This window comes from Hylobates moloch, unplaced genomic scaffold, assembly GCF_009828535.3.
Source record: "Hylobates moloch isolate HMO894 unplaced genomic scaffold, HMol_V3 SCAFFOLD_21, whole genome shotgun sequence".
Lineage (NCBI taxonomy): Eukaryota > Metazoa > Chordata > Mammalia > Primates > Hylobatidae > Hylobates > Hylobates moloch.
Window position 1 is genome coordinate 32,059,716 of NW_026652296.1, and position 17,601 is coordinate 32,077,316.

At 42.6% G+C, this 17,601-nt stretch overlaps 1 protein-coding gene across 1 annotated transcript in view; it reads left to right on the top strand.

Moving 5' to 3' along the window:
• TMC2 (transmembrane channel like 2) overlaps nucleotides 1–17,601 on the top strand; it is a 110,041-nt gene that overhangs the window by 56,131 nt on the left and 36,309 nt on the right. The window contains exons 8-11 of the mRNA XM_032142766.2: nucleotides 3,954–4,052; nucleotides 6,488–6,630; nucleotides 8,860–9,007; nucleotides 13,861–14,049. Coding sequence (XP_031998657.1) covers nucleotides 3,954–4,052; nucleotides 6,488–6,630; nucleotides 8,860–9,007; nucleotides 13,861–14,049 — 579 coding nt within the window. The remainder of the gene's footprint in view (nucleotides 1–3,953; nucleotides 4,053–6,487; nucleotides 6,631–8,859; nucleotides 9,008–13,860; nucleotides 14,050–17,601) is intronic.

The following is a 17,601-nucleotide window of genomic DNA, read 5'->3' on the forward strand; positions in this document are numbered from 1 at the left end:
CCTTAGCCCCTGCTGACTCTTTGATTTCAGTCTGGTGAGACCCTGAGCAGAGAATCCAGCCACACCATGCTAGACTGTTGACCTATAGAACTGTGAGCTAATAAATGGGTGTTGCTTTAGGTCATCTTTGTGGCAATTTGTTACACAGCAATAGAAATCCAAAGCAGTAGATATCCAGCTTTGGATCTGTAGCACTTACTAAATCTTAAATTGTCTTTTGTCACATTGGGAAAATTCTCTGCCATAATCCCTTTAAATACTGTTTCTATGCCACTCCATCTTCTCTCTCCTTCTGGGACTACATATATGTGTGTGCCTTTGCATGTGCATTTGTGTGTGTGTGTGTGTCTGTGCGTGTGTGTGTGTCTTGTCTCAGTGAGCCTTGTCTCTGTATTTCCATGTATGCCTTATGCTCTTTTCAGTATTTTCCATCTTTTTCTCTATCTATTTAAGTCTGGACTTTTTTAACCCCGCATTAAAATTTAGCCATTCTCTTTTCTGATCTATATGTTCTTAAATCTGTCCATTGGGCTTTTAATTTCAATGATCACATGTTTCAGTTCTATAACTTCCACTTGATTGTTTTTATAGTTTCCAGTTTTCTACCAAAATGATTCATCTTGTCCCTTAATTCCTTAAGCATATTAATCAAACTTATTTTAAAGCTCATGACTGACGACTCCCTTATCTAGACTTCCTGTGAATATGTTTTTGTTGTTTAATTTTTCTTTTAGTTTTTAGTCAAGTCTTGTCTTCTCTTATAACTAGTTATTTTTGACTGAGTGCTAGGCATTGTTTGTGAGCAATTATTGAGATTTACTTATTCCTCTGGTGGGAGAACTAAGCAAGATTGTCTATATTTTTGTTTAATTTTACTTTCTGAGTAAAATCTTCCCAGGCCTCAACTAAAAGCTTGGGCTTTTTCCAGATATCTTCCTATTTGCCTTGTGTGTGTGTGTGTGTGTGTGTGTGTGTGTGTGTGTGTGTGTGTAGATGCGGTTTTGCCATGTTGCCCAGGCTGGTCTTGATCTCCTGAGCTCAAGTGATCCACCTGCCTCAACCTCCCAAACCTATTTGTCCTTAAATTTCACTTTCATTTCATGCTTCAGCCCTTTGACTATTCCAAAGTTGCTGCATACTTTCTTTATTTTTTAGCTGCTGTGATTGAAATCAGCAAATAACTCATGGGGAACAGCAATGCACAATCACTTCTTCAGAATTTCTTTATCTCCTGGATCTTGGCAGCACAAGTCATGATTGTCCACTTGTCTAGTTGTTCTCAGTGAAAGAGCTTGTCCAAAGCAACTTCCCCTGCTTTTACTGGCAGTATGTTTGTTTGTTTGTTAATTTGTTTTTGAGACAGAGTTTCCCTCTCTGTCCCAGGCTGGAGTGCAGTGGCTCAATCTCGGCTCACTGCAAGCTCCGCCTCCCAGGTTCACGCCATTCTCCTGCCTCAGCCTCCCAAGTAGCTGGGACTACAGGCGCCCGCCACCATGCCTGGCTAATTTTTTGTATTTTTAGTAGACACAGGGTTTCACCGTGTTAGCCAGGATTGTCTCGATCTTCTGATGTGATCTGCCCACCTTGGCTTCCCAAAGTGCTGGGATTACAGGCGTGAGCCACCGCACATGGCCGGCAGTATTGTTTTTAAAAGTAAAATCTGGAAACAATCCAAATGTCTACGAAGAGTAGACTGTGTAAATACATTATAGTATGTCCATACAGTGCAATATTACGTAACAGTGAAAATTAGAGAACTGTAGCTACACATCAATATCAATGAATCTCAAAAGTGTAATGTTGTATGAAAAAAATTCATAGGAGAATACTTATGCATGATTCCATTTAACAGGAAAAACTAAAGCAAAACTAAACAGGCAAAACTAAACAATAAATGAGTAAAATATAAGGAAAAACAAGGGAATTGTTATCATAAAATGTACTATATCTTGGTTGCATCTTGGGATGCAAGAGGGATATAATTCAGGAGGGGCTTATCCAGGGTACTATAAAGGCCCGGAGATTTTCTGTTTCTTAAGCTAGCTAGTGGATATATAGTAGTTAGTTTCCTTTTTATTATGATCAACTATACATATATGTTATACATATACTATTTTATGTATAACATATTCCCCAATAAGAAAATAAATTTAAAACAAAGAAACAAAAAGAAATAAAAGGAAATTACCTAAAAATGAAGAACCTATAAATTAAGAAACAAAGTAATTTTATACTGAATGGTGAAAAATACTAAAGCCTGTATTACAAAAATAAAAAAAAAATGATATATCCCTATCCCTACTACTTTTCAATATTAATTTCTACCACCTAATGCAATGTCAGGAAAATTAACATCTTATACACTTTGTACAAAAAAATACAAAGTTATTTTGGTTTGCAGGTGATATGATTGTAAAGCCCCCAAAAACTCCAATGATTGTATGAAAAACTACTAGAATCTAATAAACAAGTATATTGAGATGACTGGAGTCATTTTAAAGACAAATGGCAGTGATTTTCTGTATATTTAATGTCCACTTAAAAATAGAATTTAAAATTTTGACACAATGCAATAAATTTATAAAATAAATAGTAATACATTTAATAAATCAGAATATTTCTATGAGGAACACTATAAAGAATTACTGGACAAAAATAAGACAATAAATGGAAGGATATATTCTTGGAAGGAAAAATTTAATCTCATTAAAAAGTCAATCCTTCCTAAATCAATATATAAATCTAATCCATTTCTGATTTTTTTTACAATTAAGGATATGAATAAGGGCATATGTATAAGGGTATTAATAACAGAATTATATACATGTGTAGAATTAGAAATACTTTAATGTCCAACAATAGGGGATTTGTTAAGTAAGTTTCTTGTACATATTTTTATTAGATATTTTTGAAGTCATTTTATTTGGGGAAATACCTTATGATGTAGGAAATTGGTCACAAAATAATATTAGACTAAATAACTAGACTAAATATATATAGAACTCAGAAATAACTGAAAGAAAATATATAAATATCTAACAGTCATTATCTTTGGGTTTTGGCGCTGACAGGTAATTTTTAAAATGCTCTTCTGGCTGGGCGTGGTGGCTCATGCCTGTAATCCCAGCACTTTGGGAGGCCGAGGTGGTAGGATCACTTGAGCCCAAGAGTTTGAGACCAGCCTTGGCAACATGGCAAAACCTTGTCTCTACTAAAAATACAAAAAATTAGCTGGGCATGGGGGTACACACCCGTAGTTCCCGCTACTCAGGAGGCTGAGGTGGGAGGATCACTTGAGCCAGGGAGGCAGAGGTTGTTGCAATGAGCCGAGATGGAGCCACTGCACTCCAGCCTAGGTGATGAAGTGAGAACCTGTCTCAAAAAAGAGAGAAAAGAGAGAAAAGAAAAGAAAAGAAAGAAACGCTCTTCTGTACTTTTTCACATTTTTTACAATGAGTGTGTGTTACTCTTAAAATCAGGAAAGCGATCAATGTTATTTAAAGAAGAAAATAGGGCCAGGCTCAGTGGTTCACGCCTGTAATCCTGGCACTCTGGGAGGCCAAAGTGGTTGGATCACCTGAGGTCAGGGGTTCAAGACCAGCCTGGCCAACATGGTGAAACCCTGTCTCTACTAAAAATACAAAAATTAGCCGGGCATGTTGGCAGGCACCTGTAATCCCAGCTACTCGGGAGACTGAGGCAGGAGAATCACTTGAACCTGGGAGGCGGAGGTTGCAGTGAGCTGAGACTGTGCCATTGCACTCCAGCCTGGGTGACAAGAGTGAAACTCCATCTCAAAAAATAAAAAATGAATTAAATTAATAAATACATAAAGAAAGAAGAAAATAGGTGTATTCTGCTCTGAGAAGGAAAGCATTTACCCCAGTATATGAATGTCTCTGTGGGTTCGTATTTCCTCCACTCATACTTGTGTCATTGTGTTTCTGCACAAGGTACTGATGGGCATGCCCTATGGGAGTATTCCCAGAAAGACAGTGCCTCGGGCTGAGGAAGAAAAGGCCATGGATTTTTCTGTCCTTTGGGATTTTGAGGTACTATTGTCAACATGCCAATGAACTTCCATTTGTGATTATAAAGCCTAAAGATTGCATGGATAAGTACGAAATAGTGCATTTAATTTCTGAAAAACCATTGCTTTAATAAAATAGGATCCCAGCACTAAGCTAAATGAGCTTGCAAACCATGTCTCTGCACAGTCCTCCCGGGTCTCCTTCATGCACTGCTCTCTCCAGCCACACTCTGACAGATGTGGGCCCCCCATGCAGCCACTGCACCTCTCTGTCTGCCAGGTCTCTGTAAGGTGATCTCACAGTATGGTTTTTTTTCCTCATTCCCACATTAAGACCCCAGATCTATCTCCACTCCAGGCTTCCCCCAAGTTTCACATGGCATCTTCAACTGAATGTCCTACTTGCTCTTCAAATGCAACACCTATCCAGCCAAAACCCACATCTCTTTTTCCCAACTCCTTTATTGGAATCACCATTCATCCAATCATCCATGTCTGAAGCCTGAAAATCATCCCACTCTTCTCCCTCTTCCTCACCAACCACCCCCCACTGCCATCCAACCAACCACTAAATCTGAGCCTACCTACTAAATATTTCTTAAATCTTTTGTAAACCCAATTGTATTAGTTCATGTTCACAATACTACCTGAGACTGTGTAATTTATAAATAAAGGGGTTTAATTGGTTACAGTTCCACGTAGCTGGGGAGGCCTCAAGAAACTTGCAATTACGGTGAAAGGCAAAGGGGAAGCAAGGCACTTCTTACATGGCAGCAGAAGAGAGAGAGCACAGGGGAAATGCCAGAAACTTATCAGAACAACCAGATCTCACCAGAACTCCCTCCCTATCGTGAGAACAGCATGGGGGAAACCACCCCCATGATCCATTCACCTCCCACCAGGTCCCTCCCTCAACACCTGGGGATTACAATTCAAGATGAGATTTGGCTGGGGACACAGAGCCAAACCATATCACCAATTAAGAACCTTGGCTTTTATTCCATTTGGGAATGGAAATCAATGAACATCTGAGGAGGAAGAAAATCGGTGAATATCTGGACTGACTAAGAAAAAGCCATGGAGTTTTTCATGCTTCGAGATTTCAAGGTGCTATTGCCAATGTACCAATGAACTTCCACTTGTGACTGTAAGGCCTAAAGATTGCGTATGTAAGTGTGAAACAATGGACTTAATTATTGAAAAACCAGTGGTTTAATCAAATAGGATCCCATCATTAGGCAAAATGCTTTTTTCCATCTCTTTTACCTTCACTTGGAATAATGTCCTCCCTTTACCGGGACTACTGTCAGAATCATTTACCTCTCCTCCCTGCCTTGGCTTGGCTCCTAAAATTTCCATTCCCTTTGTTGCTGGAGTGATCTTTATAAAATGCAGATCTGACCCTGTCACTCCCCTACCTCAAATTTTCATTGATTCTCATTCCCAGTGGAATAAAAGCCAGTGTTCTTAATTGTGTTTACAAAGGAACTGTTCATGACCTGGCTGCTCCCTACCTCTCCAGTCCCATGTCCATGTAATACCTCACGCTTTAGTGCCCCAATGCCACCGAGCTTTGGGGAAGTCCCTGTGTGCATCACACACTGTCATTGCCTCTCTGCCTTTGCTTATGGCCCTCTGCCTGCAGCACTCTTCCCTCCTTTGTGAGCTTCATACCCCCATGCCTCTGGAGGCTTAGTCTGCAACTCCAAGGGCTTGCTAAGGCTGGGAGGCATGGCTGTAGTGCTGCCCACAGCAAGTCATTGCTGCTGCCATCCTTCACTCTCAAAGTCATATTGGAGACCCTTCAGAAAGTCATTTGGAACAGGAGTTCCCAACTATACTGTTACTAAGGATTCTTTTTTTTTTTTTTTTTTTTTGAGACAGGGTCTCCCTCTGTTGCCCAGGCTGGAGTGTGGGGGCATGATCTCTGCTCACTGCAACCTCCACCTCCCAGGTTCAAGCAATTCTCCTGCCTCAGCCTCCCAAGTAGCTGAGATTACAGGCATCTGCTATTACACCTGGCAAATTTTTGTATTTTTAGTAGAGACGAGGTTTCACTACATTAGCCGGGTTGGTCTTGAACTCCTGGCCTCAGGTGATCTGCCCACTTCAGCCTCCCAAAGTGCTGGGACTACAGGCGTGAGCCACAGTGCCCAACCCCCTATCCCTAATTTTATCCCAAATGTTAACAACACTCTCTTCTCCCTCCCATGTCTGCATGCACTCTATGTAATGAGGAAATAGAGGGAATGAAGAAGAGAAAGAAGGGGAGACATGGAGGGGCTCTGGAGCCACTGGAGGAGGTGAAGGGAAGAACAAGAACATCTGGAACTCTTCCTTCGGCCCCTTAGATTCGGTTAAGACTCTGAGAAAGAAATCCCTGGTAGAATAGACATGTCTGGTGACCACCAGCTCTGAGCTTACCAACCCAGAGCATTTGGCTTTGCTGTCCCCCAGGGCTATATCAAGTACTCTGCACTCTTCTATGGCTACTACAACAACCAGAGGACCATCGGGTGGCTGAGGTACCGGCTGCCTATGGCTTACTTTATGGTGGGGGTCAGCGTGTTCGGCTACAGCCTGATGATTGTCATTCGATCGTAAGTATGACCATCTCATCCGCAGGCTTTGACTTCACAGCCACAGCTCACTCCCCTGGCCACTCTATGCCTACCTCCCTTCTGGTGGGGCATTCAGAGAGAAAACAGGAAATGAATACAGAAAGCATATGCACATTATAATTTGTGGTATGAAAGACATGAACCAGGCCATGTGGGATGTGCTGGGAAATAGGATTGAAACCCCTTTGGATGAGGCTGAGAACGCCAGCCATGCTGAAATTCTGGGGAGCAGCATTTTAGACAAAAGAAGAGCACGTGCAAAGGCCCTGAGGCAGCAAATAGCCTAGTGTTTTCCCCAAACTGCCAAAAGGCCAGTGTGGCTTCTTGAGAGGGAGCATAGTACCTGGTAAGGTAGGCCTGGAGGTTTGTCAGGCCTGTTTTTGCTTTTCTCCAGAGCTCAGTTTCCTCCAAAAAACTCTTCTGCTCCTCCAAACTCTAGCTTGTGTGTTAGAACCAAGGCTGGCATATAGAAAGATACAACCAAATAAACTTGTACTAAATAAATGTATGTGGCAGCGATTAACCTTGGTGGCCTCTCTGGCCCCAACTCTACTTGTCTCTGTGGTCAGAAGTGGCCTTTTAATATGTCTGTAACTCTTAATTCATATTCTCTGAAAACTTGGCCCAGCCCATGGATTGATTGCCTTCTTCAGAATCAGGGGACCCAATCAGCTGTGGCTGGGGGTTGCGGGGTGGAAGGCACTGTCTCCTACACAAACCTATCTCCCCGGGGCCCACTCTCCCTTCAGCACAGACATGAGGGGTCACTTCTCCCAGAATAGTGTGGGTGGCTGTGTCTCCAGGAAAGGAGTGGAGCACTGGGTAGAGTGAAGTCTGGGTACAGCTCCTGAAAGGGCAATGGGGACGCAGGGCTTGGTTTTCTATCACATGGTCTCAGGCGGAAATGCTGCTGTTCCCAAGACCCTGCCCCACACTCGACAGTGACCACTGGGTGATCTCTGACTGCACAGCACTATCAGGCAAAAGGAAAAGAACAAGGAGACGGGCTTGCTTTTATTCTTAGCCCTCATGTTGTTACTTTTTCCCTGCTCTCACCCCAGATAAGTATAGAAATATGGAAAGTTTTCGTGACAAACCAAAAAAGCTAACTAAGCCCAGTGGAACAGCAAATCCAGAAAGCCAACATGTTAGGGAAGATGACGAACACCTCATAGTATCTTATAGCACCCCTGCTTGGAATTCTGTGATTCCCACAGGGTCAAACTCTAGGGAGCACAGGTTGAAGACAGGTAGGATGAAATAGGAAGGTCCAAGGTGCTTTCAGCCAAACTTGCTTAAGAAAAGGATATATGACCTGATTGTATTAGGATGGTGCAAAAGTAATTGATGGTTTTGCAATTAAAAGTAGTACCGGGCTGGGTGTGGTGGCTCACACCTGTAATCCCAGCACTTTGGGAGGCCGAGGCAGGCAGATCACCTGAGGTCAGAAGTTCACGACCAGCCTGGCCAACATGGCAAAACTCCATCTCTACCAAAAATACAAAAAATTAGCCAGGCATCGTGGCAGGTGTTTGTAATCCCAGCTACTGAGGAGGCTGAGATAGGAGAATTGCTTGAACCTGGGAGGTGGAGGCTGCAGTGAGCCAAAATCAGGCCACTGCACTCCAGCCTGAACGACAGAGCGAGACTCTGTTACCAAAAAAAAAAAAAAAGTAGCACAACAAAGTAGCACCAGCCACCTCAGTGTGTTTTGCGTTTTATATCAGAAAATATATATTTTTTCTGTATATTTTCTATATATATATATATAGAACACACACACACACACACATATATATGTGTGTATATGTGTGTTCTATCCAAGAAAATAGATGACTTGGAAGGGGATGTTCCTGTTTGAGAACAAACTCCCCGTATAGAGTTCTCAAACTGCATTTGCAGATGAGTCAAGCCACAGGAAATTGGGTGTAGGGAAGAAAACATGGTCACGTGTCCTGTCTCCTGCAGGCTTTTTATTACCTAATTGACACCATGTGTGCTTGCAGGGGACTCTGAATTTGGAGGGAAAGGTGCCCTGGCTATCCTCAAAGCTGTCTTGGCTCAAGTCCCTGCCTGGCTTGTTTTGTCACTGAATGTCAGCTACCTGTTTATCTGTTACCTGTGTCCAAGAGTGGCTAGGCCAGTGTTCCCTGCGGGTGACACAGCAGAAAGAGGGCAGACGTCACAACAGTGCTGTGTACCCTACAGGATGGCCAGCAATACCCAGGGAAGCACAGGTGAAGGGGAGAGTGACAACTTCACATTCAGCTTCAAGATGTTCACCAGCTGGGACTACCTGATCGGGAATTCAGAGACAGCTGACAACAAATATGCTTCCATCACCACCAGCTTCAAGGTAGTCACCCCAGGGCAGTTCCCACTTCCAGAAGAACTCTAGGTCCCTCTGGTCATTGAGAGACTTCTCCTAGCTGGGACATAGAAAATAAGGTCCTCAAATAATTTGTGGCAAGAGCCTTCCCAGAAATGTGAGCCCAGTTTTCAAGCCCTTAAGTAAGAATGTTCGTGGCTGGTACCCACTGTCTGTTTCTTTTCTTTTCTTTTCTTTCTTTTTTTTTTTTTTAGACAGCGTCTCTCTCCCATTGCCCAGGCTAGAGTGCAGTGGTGTGCTCTCAGCACGCTACAACCTCTGCCTCCTGGGCCCAAGCGATCCTCCTGCCTCAGCCTCCCAAGTAGCTGGGACTACAGGTGCCTGCCACTATGCCCAGCTAATTTTTTTATTTTTATTTTTAGTAGAGATGGGGTTTTACCATGTTGGCCAGGCTGGTCTTAAACTTCTGACCTCAAGTGATCTGCCCTCCTGCACCTCCGAAAGTGCTGGGATTACAGACATGAGCCACCACGCCCAGCCTGTCTGTTTCTTAATATGACAGAGTATCCTGGATGCTGCCTGTTTCTACATGAAACACCTTTCTGCTGGAATAAGTGGAAGGACTCATTTGGGGAAAGCATTTCTCAACCTTTTCTGCATACTAGAATCACCCGAGGAGCTTAAAAGATCTCCTGGGATCCACTAACAGAGACTCTGATATAACTGGCCTGGAGTAGGGTCCTGACATTGATTTTTCAAAAGCTCCCCAAGTGATTAGAATACTCAGAAAGAGTTGAGAACCCTGGTTTGGGGGTGTGAGAATAAAGAAATCAACCCTGATGGCTGTGCCAAAATCTCAGAAATCACCACTGAAGAACTTATTCATGTAACCAAACACCACCCGTTCCCCAGAAAGCTAGTGAAATGAAAAAAAAAAAAAAAGAATTTAAACTTGGTAGTTGGAAAATAACAAAGAGAGAGAAAGGGAGACAGAGTGAAAGCTTGGTGACAGAAAGCTAGCAATATGGTCTGTGCAGATCAGTCCCATAGGAGCTGAGGTGGGCAAACCTTTGCACGTGTGTAGGATTCCGACTGAGAGGGTTCCTTCACAGACCTTGCCTCTACTTTCTTTCTTTCTTTCTTTCTTTCTTTCTTTCTTTCTTTCTTTCTTTCTTATTTATTTATTTATGTATTTATTGAGACAGAGTGTCGCTCTGTCACCCAGGCTGGAGTGTAGTGGCAAAATCTCGACTCACTGCAACCTCCGGCTCCTGGGTTCAGGTGATTCTCCTGCTTCAGCCTCTTGAGTAGCTGGGATTACAGGTGCACACCACCATGCCTGGCTAATTTTTTTGTATTTTTACTAGAGACATGGTTTCACCACATTGGCCAGGCCGGTCTCAAACTCCTGACCTCAAGTGATCTGCCCGCCTTGGCCTCCCAGAGTGCTGGGATTACAGGCATGAGCCACCGTGCCCAGCCCATGTCTCTACTTTAAAATCACGATTTATTTTCTAAACAAGAGATTTTTTTTATGTGAAGTGCTGCTGACAAAGTTTCCATCATTTTCCAGTGAGACTGGGTGTTGTTTATTTATGTGACTGGTATAAAACCAGGCATGGGGCATTCTGAAAACAAAACAAAACAAAACACAGTTCCATGAGATAATAAAAGAGCCATAAAGTTTCCTGTGTGTACATGTCCAAAAAAAAAGGTACAACAAAGCAGAAAAACCCTTTTGAGGGTGCATAATAAACGAAGGGCTATTTTAGGGTTCTAAGTTGCAGCTGAAGCATATGTACAATTGAGTAGTTGGGTTTGTATATTTAAAAAATAAAAAGTATTTTTAGTAGAGATGGGGTTTCACCATTTTGGCCAGGCTGGTCTTGAACTCCTGACCTCAAACGATCCACCTGCCAATGCCAGCTACTCGGGAGGCTGAGGCAGGAGAATCTCTTGAATCCAAAAGACAGAAGTTGCAGTAAGCCAAGATCGCACCACTGCATTCCAGCCTGAGTGACAGAGTGAGACTCTAGCTCAAAATGAATGAATGAATGGGATAATGTTAAAAAAAAAAAAAAAAAAAAGATGAAATCAACCCTATGTTTCTTTCAATCCACACACAAATAATTTCTCTACAAGAGAGGTTTGAGGAGGTCTACAGAACTATAGCTCATGTAAAATAACCATCCAGCTGGGAAGCAAATGAATGAAGGCCAAAGCTGTAATGCTGAAGCACTGTACGTTGTACTTTGCCCCCGTGATTGTAAAAACCATTCCAAGTTCTTTGTTTTGTTTTTTCTTTAATTAAATTTTTTTTTTTTTTTTTTTTTTTTGGAGACAAGGTCTCACTCTGGCTGGACTGCCATGCCCAGTTAAATTTTTCTATTTTTTGTAGAGATGAAGTCTCTCACTATGTTGCCCAGGCTGGTCTCAAATTCCTGGCCTCAAGCAATCCTCCCTCCTTGGCCTCCCAAGGCACTGGGATTATAGGTGTCAGCCACTGCACCCAGCTCCTATTCCAAGTTCTTTATGGCTCAATATTTCTCCTGTCTGATCAGTCAAGCTTTCTTTCCCCCAGGACCTAGCAAAGCTCACATTTACACTGCAACTGTGCTTGGTTCTCTTTTCTTTGTCCTTCTCCTCTCTTGAATTCCTTCCTGCTGTCCACTGACTGATGCCTGCAGATGGCAGGGACACCCACTAGGAAAAGGGCTTGAGCTCAGCAACTCACAGCGTGGGTTTCCCAGCCCTAGAACCCGGTGGGCTTTGCAGTGCATGGAGCAGGGAGCTGACTCTGTCTCCTTTCCTTCTCCTTCTTACAGCAATGGGGGGCTTATGGCCACTTCCATCCAAAGCCAGGGTAGGGGTGATTGGGGGCTTTGACTTTTCCTCCAGGACTGTGAGAGAGGGACAAGAAGATCAATATCTTTGAAACACTTTGAACATGTGAGAAGTAAAATGACTTCTTTTGTGACTTTATTAAAAGAGACATAATATACTTGTATAACAGAATAGATGTGAAAATTCTGTGAATTAAGACTTCGGGGTCTGGGAGAGCTCATTTTTCATCCTGGTTCTACCAATTACTCTCTGTGTCTAGGGCACAAGTTTAATAATCAAAAATCAATTTTTATATACTAACAGAAAACAATTAGAAAATAAGTTTAAGTCCTGGCACAGTGGCTCATGCCTGTAATCCCAGCACTTTGGGAGGCTGAGACAGGTGGATCACCTGAGGTCAGGAGTTTGAGACCAGCCTGGACAACATGGGGAAACCCTGCCTCTACTAAAGATACAAAAATTAGCCGGGTGTGGCTGGGCGCGGTGGCTCACGCCTGTAATCCCAGAACTTTGGGAAGCCGAGGTGGGCAGATCACAAGGTCAGGAGATCGAGACCATCCTGGCTAACACGGTGAAACCCTGTCTCTACTAAAAATACAAAAGAAATTAGCCAGGCATGGTGGCGGGTGCCTGTAGTTCCAGCTACTTGGGAGGCTGAGACAGGAGAATGGCATGAACCTGGGAGGCGGAGCTTGCAGTGAGCTGAGATTGTGCCACTGCACTCCAGCCTGGGTGATAGAGCAAGACTTGGTCTCAAAAAAAAAAAAAATAATTAGCAGAGTGTGGTGGTGGGCACCTGTAATCCCAGCTACTCAGGAGGCTGAGGCAGGAGAATCACTTGAACCTAGGAGGTGGAGGTTGCAGTGAGCCGAGATCATGCCACCGCACTCCAACCTAGGCGACGCAGAGAGACTCTGTCTCAAAAAAAAAAGAAATAAAAAGTTTAAATTCTATTAATAGTATCCAAAAAAACCCATAAAATTCCTAGATATAAATTTAACCAAAATAATGTACAAGACCATTACACCAAAAGTATAAAATATTGCTGAAAGAAATTAAGAAACCCTAAGTAAATGGAGAGATATGCTATGCTGATGGATTAGAACAGAGGCTGGCAAACTATAGCCCACAGGCCAAATCCAGCCTGCTGCCTACTTTTACAAATAAAGTTTTATCGAAACAAAGGCATTCCAACTTATTTACATCTTGTCTATAGTTGCTTTCATGCCACAATGGCATAGTTGAATGGCTGTGAGAGAGACCATATGACCAGCAAACCAAAAACACTATCTAGCTTTAATGAGTTTGCCAACCCTCGATTAGAAGACTCAATATTTTAAGATTCAGTTGGAGTCTATTTGACCTATAGACTTAACACAATCCTAGTCAGTTACTGAAATCTCTCCGGGCCTTAGGGTCTGTAATGTGGGTAATAACAGTAACTACTCTACTGGTTCGTTGCTAGAATTTGAGGGACAATGCAGCCAGGCACAGTGGCTCATGCCTGTAATCCCAGCAGTTTGGGAGGCTGAGGCAGGCGGATCACCTGAGGTCAGGAGATCGAGACCAGCCTGACGAACATGGAGAAACCCCATCTCTACTAAAGATATAAAATTAGCCAGGCATGGTGGCGCATGCCTGTAATCCCAGCTACTCGGGAGGCTGAGGCAGGAGAATCACTTGAACCCGGGAGGTGGTGAGCCGAGATTGCGCCATTGCACCCCAGCCTGAGCAACAAGAGCAAAACTCCATCTCAAAAGAGAAAAAAAGAGGGACAATGCATGGAAAGTACCACATCTGACACGTGGTGACTATTCAAGAAATCTAAGTTTTTCTTGTATGTACTGGAATAGCAATAACAACAAACATATTTTTCTAAAGAAAATAATTCTCCATGGAGCACAGGGCATTACATCATCTCCTCTGTATTATTTCATTTCTGGAAATACAGAAAGTACTATTTTCAGGGACCCAACAGCCATGGTTCTGGCATTTCTGGCCTGACATTTATGCACATCTCATTTTCACACATTAAGGAATCAATAGTGGATGAACAAGAGAGTAACAAAGAAGAAAATATCCATCTGACAAGATTTCTTCGTGTCCTGGCCAACTTTCTCATCATCTGCTGTTTGTGTGGAAGTGGGTACCTCATTTACTTTGTGGTTAAGCGATCCCAGCAATTCTCCAAAATGCAGAATGTTAGCTGGTATGAAAGGAATGAGGTAAGAAAAATATCTCTGATGAAGTGAAGGTTGATGGCAAATACTGAAATCTCTGGTTCCTGTGCCATTCATTTGATTTATTGAAAGTCTGGATTATAGACTTGTTTTAATAAGTGAAATTACATCCCTTTCCAGTCAAATAGCATGAATATCCTGAACAAAAAGTCACCTGTTATTAGGTTTTGGGAACTGGTTTTTACAACTAGAAAAACTGGTTTAGCAACTGGATAGCCACCTGTGCAACACCAATTACTAACGAGGTGATCCTTTCCTCACAGCTCTGCAGTGCCATATATCGTAAATCAAGTGTTTATTAAGGCATGGGTATGATTCTGGGCTCTCTTTTCTATTCCTATTTGTCTATTCCAACACAAATAACAAACTGATATACTATGCATTTACACTATGTCTTAATACCTGATAGAGTGAGTTTTCTCATCAAGCTCCACAATAAAACACATTAAGATTTTATTGTGATAACACAAAATCCATAAACCTCTTTTGGGAATTTGACATCTGTGGTCATTTGTGAAAATGGCTACAAATTCTTCCTATCCTTATATGCACATCTCTTTGCTTTCCTTTGAACATTCATGAAGAGGTGGAATCTGTGTCCCCCATCTTTTGAATCCACCTTAGCTTGGTCACGTGACTTGGTTTAGCCAATGGAACAATAGCAACCATGAAACATGCAGAGATTTAAAAAGTGTTTGTGTATTGCGACTTGCTCTTTCACTGCTTTTGGGAACCCTGAGACCTTCATCATGTGAATAATCTCTGGCTAGCCTCCTGAGTGATGAGACACATGGTCCAGTTATCTCCCCACCCTGGCCAATAGCCAGTAAACCACCATATATTTGAATGGAGCCATCAGCTATCAGCAGGTAAGGCCAATAAAAGAACCACCCAGTTAACCCCAGTTTAAAAAAAAATGCTGCCCCACAGAATCATGAGCTAAATAAATTAATAATAAGAAAGAGTTTATCTTGCATTCAAACTGCAATTTAAAAAAAGAAGACAGCCTGTCTTCCCCCAACAAAGCAAGAAAGGATATAAAAAAGGAAATATGGAATTGATAGAAGGACAAATATAAAGCACAAAATCAGATTTAAATCTAAATATATCAGTGATTCTAATAGATGTAAATGGATTTGATGCTACAGTTTGAAGACAATAATGATTAGATCAAAAACTGTTAAAGCTATGTGCTATTTATAATTAACTCATCTAAAACATCGGGACACAGAAAGGTTTAAAATAAAAGAATGGGGCCAGTTGTTTCTGCTAATGGTAGCCTAGGTTATTTGGATCAAGTAACTAATTAAAAGCACTAAAAATGCTCATTTAAAGAAGAAGCATACCTTGAAAACACTGAGAATCTGAAAACACGGTGAGAGACCCCCCAAGACCAATTTTAAGTGAAAGCCTGTGACCAGAAATATAAGGGGAGTATTAGTGTCAAGTCTCTTATGCTCTGAAGGCAAATGCTGACTTTTCGAACACTTCTTCCTCTGCTCTAGTTCCATCCCATTAGCGCCAGTGTCTTAGCCTGTGTTGTGTTAATTAGGTTCCTGCAGCCTTGATGTGCTGACTCTGTCCTAAGGTGGGAAGTTTCACAATAGCCAATTAGCAGTTCTTGAATTCCCAATTTATTTTGAGGCCTTCATACCCCATCAGTCACTCCACTAATATTCAACACACAGGCAGTAATAAAAGGGAGGTAAACCACAGCGATGGCTCCGGAGACCAACACATCAACAGATGAGCGGAGTGGGTCCAGAAGTCATTCAGGCACTGGCCAGCAGATGTGGGCATTGCTGTTTCTCTCTTGCAGAGCTTCCAGCAGCCGCTGCCAAAATCTGGAGAAGGTTCCAGAGTTCCCATGGGCAGAGCCTCCGAAGGCTTTTTGAACAAGGCCAGGTCCTGGCTGCTTTTATGATCCTCCCAGATGGGTCTGTTCTCTTTATCTCAGCCAACATTTCATTCTCTATCAGTTCATTTCAGGAAATACCAGGCAGCAGCAGGTGTTCGCTTATCACCTCGGTCCATTATATACATGCTTATCACTTTGAGAGAGGGCAGAACAACTTCACTATGGACTTAATGCTTTTTGACATGAGTGACTCTATTTTGAGACATTAGGATCACAAATTATGATATATGAGTTTGCTAGGGCTGTGATATTATTATATATTTCTTATTATATATTGGTCTGCTCCCAGTTTCTGGCACACAGCCCCTAAAACCCTTGGAATCTCTAAAGTGATCAGTGTTTTTCGTAAGCCAGTAGGATGACTCGTGGCTGGAAGCTCCTGGATAACCTCTGCATGTGGGCTGGCTGCCAGGGGAACCAGCCAGTGATTAGAAAATTGGAACTTTCAGCCGTATCCCATCACCTCCAGGGAGGGGAGAGGGGCTGAAGTTGAGCTGATCACCAATGGCCAGTGATTTAATCAATCATGACTACATAATGACGCCTCCATAAAAACCCGAAGGGCAGTGTTTGAAGAGCTTATGGGTTGCTGAATACGTGGAGTGTGGCAAGCCCAGCAGGCCTGGAAGCTCCAAGCTCCTTGCCCATACCTTACCCTATGCATCTCTTTCACCTGGCCATTCCTGAGTTATATCCTTTGAAATAAACAGATAATCTAGTAATTAAATTGTTTTCCTGAATGATTTCCTCACTGTAGCAAATGACCAAACCCAAGAAGGGGGTTGTGAGAATCTCTGCTTTATAGCCAAATCGAACAGAAGTTGCTGGTAACCTGGCGACCTAATACTTGTGATTGGCATCCAAAGTAGGGGCAGCCTTGTGGGACTGAGCCCTTCACCTGTGGAGTCTGTGCTCACTCTGGTTAGTGTCTTAATTGAATTGAATTGTACGCTACCTGGCTGGTATCAGAAAATTGGTTGGTATGGGAAAAAATTTGGTGTCAGAAGTGTCAAATGTGTCTGACACATTTGGTGTCAGAAGTGTCCTGGAAGTAAAGTGTTGAGAGTATAGAAGGAAAAACATATAGGCTGCCACAACAAAGTAACACAGACTGAGTATCTTAAACAACAGAAATGTATTTGCTCACCGTTCTGGAGGCTGGAAGTCCAAGATCAAGGAGTTGGCAGGTTTGCTTTCCCCTGAGGCTTGCAGGTGTCTGTCTTCTCCCTGTGTCCTTCTGTGACCTTCCTTCTGTGCATGCGCATGGAGACAGAGAGAGAGAGATCTCTGGTATCTTTTCCTCTTCTTATAAGATCACCAGTCTTATTGGATTAGGTCCCACCCTTGTGACCTCACTTAACCTTAATTACCTCCTTAAAGGCCCCATCTCCAAATAGTCACATTGAGAGTTAGGGCTTCAAGATACAAATTTGTGGGAGGGGGAGAAGGAGACACGATTCAGTCCATAAAGTCCAAAGAGACAAAGTGTCCAAACCTGGACTTTTCCATATTAGGAGGAGGGGAAAATCTCCCTAAATAGATCTCACCACCCCTCTCCCAGGAGTTAAGGCATTCAAGGTATGGGTGAACCTGATCTAACCCTCCTCCCACCTCCAGTA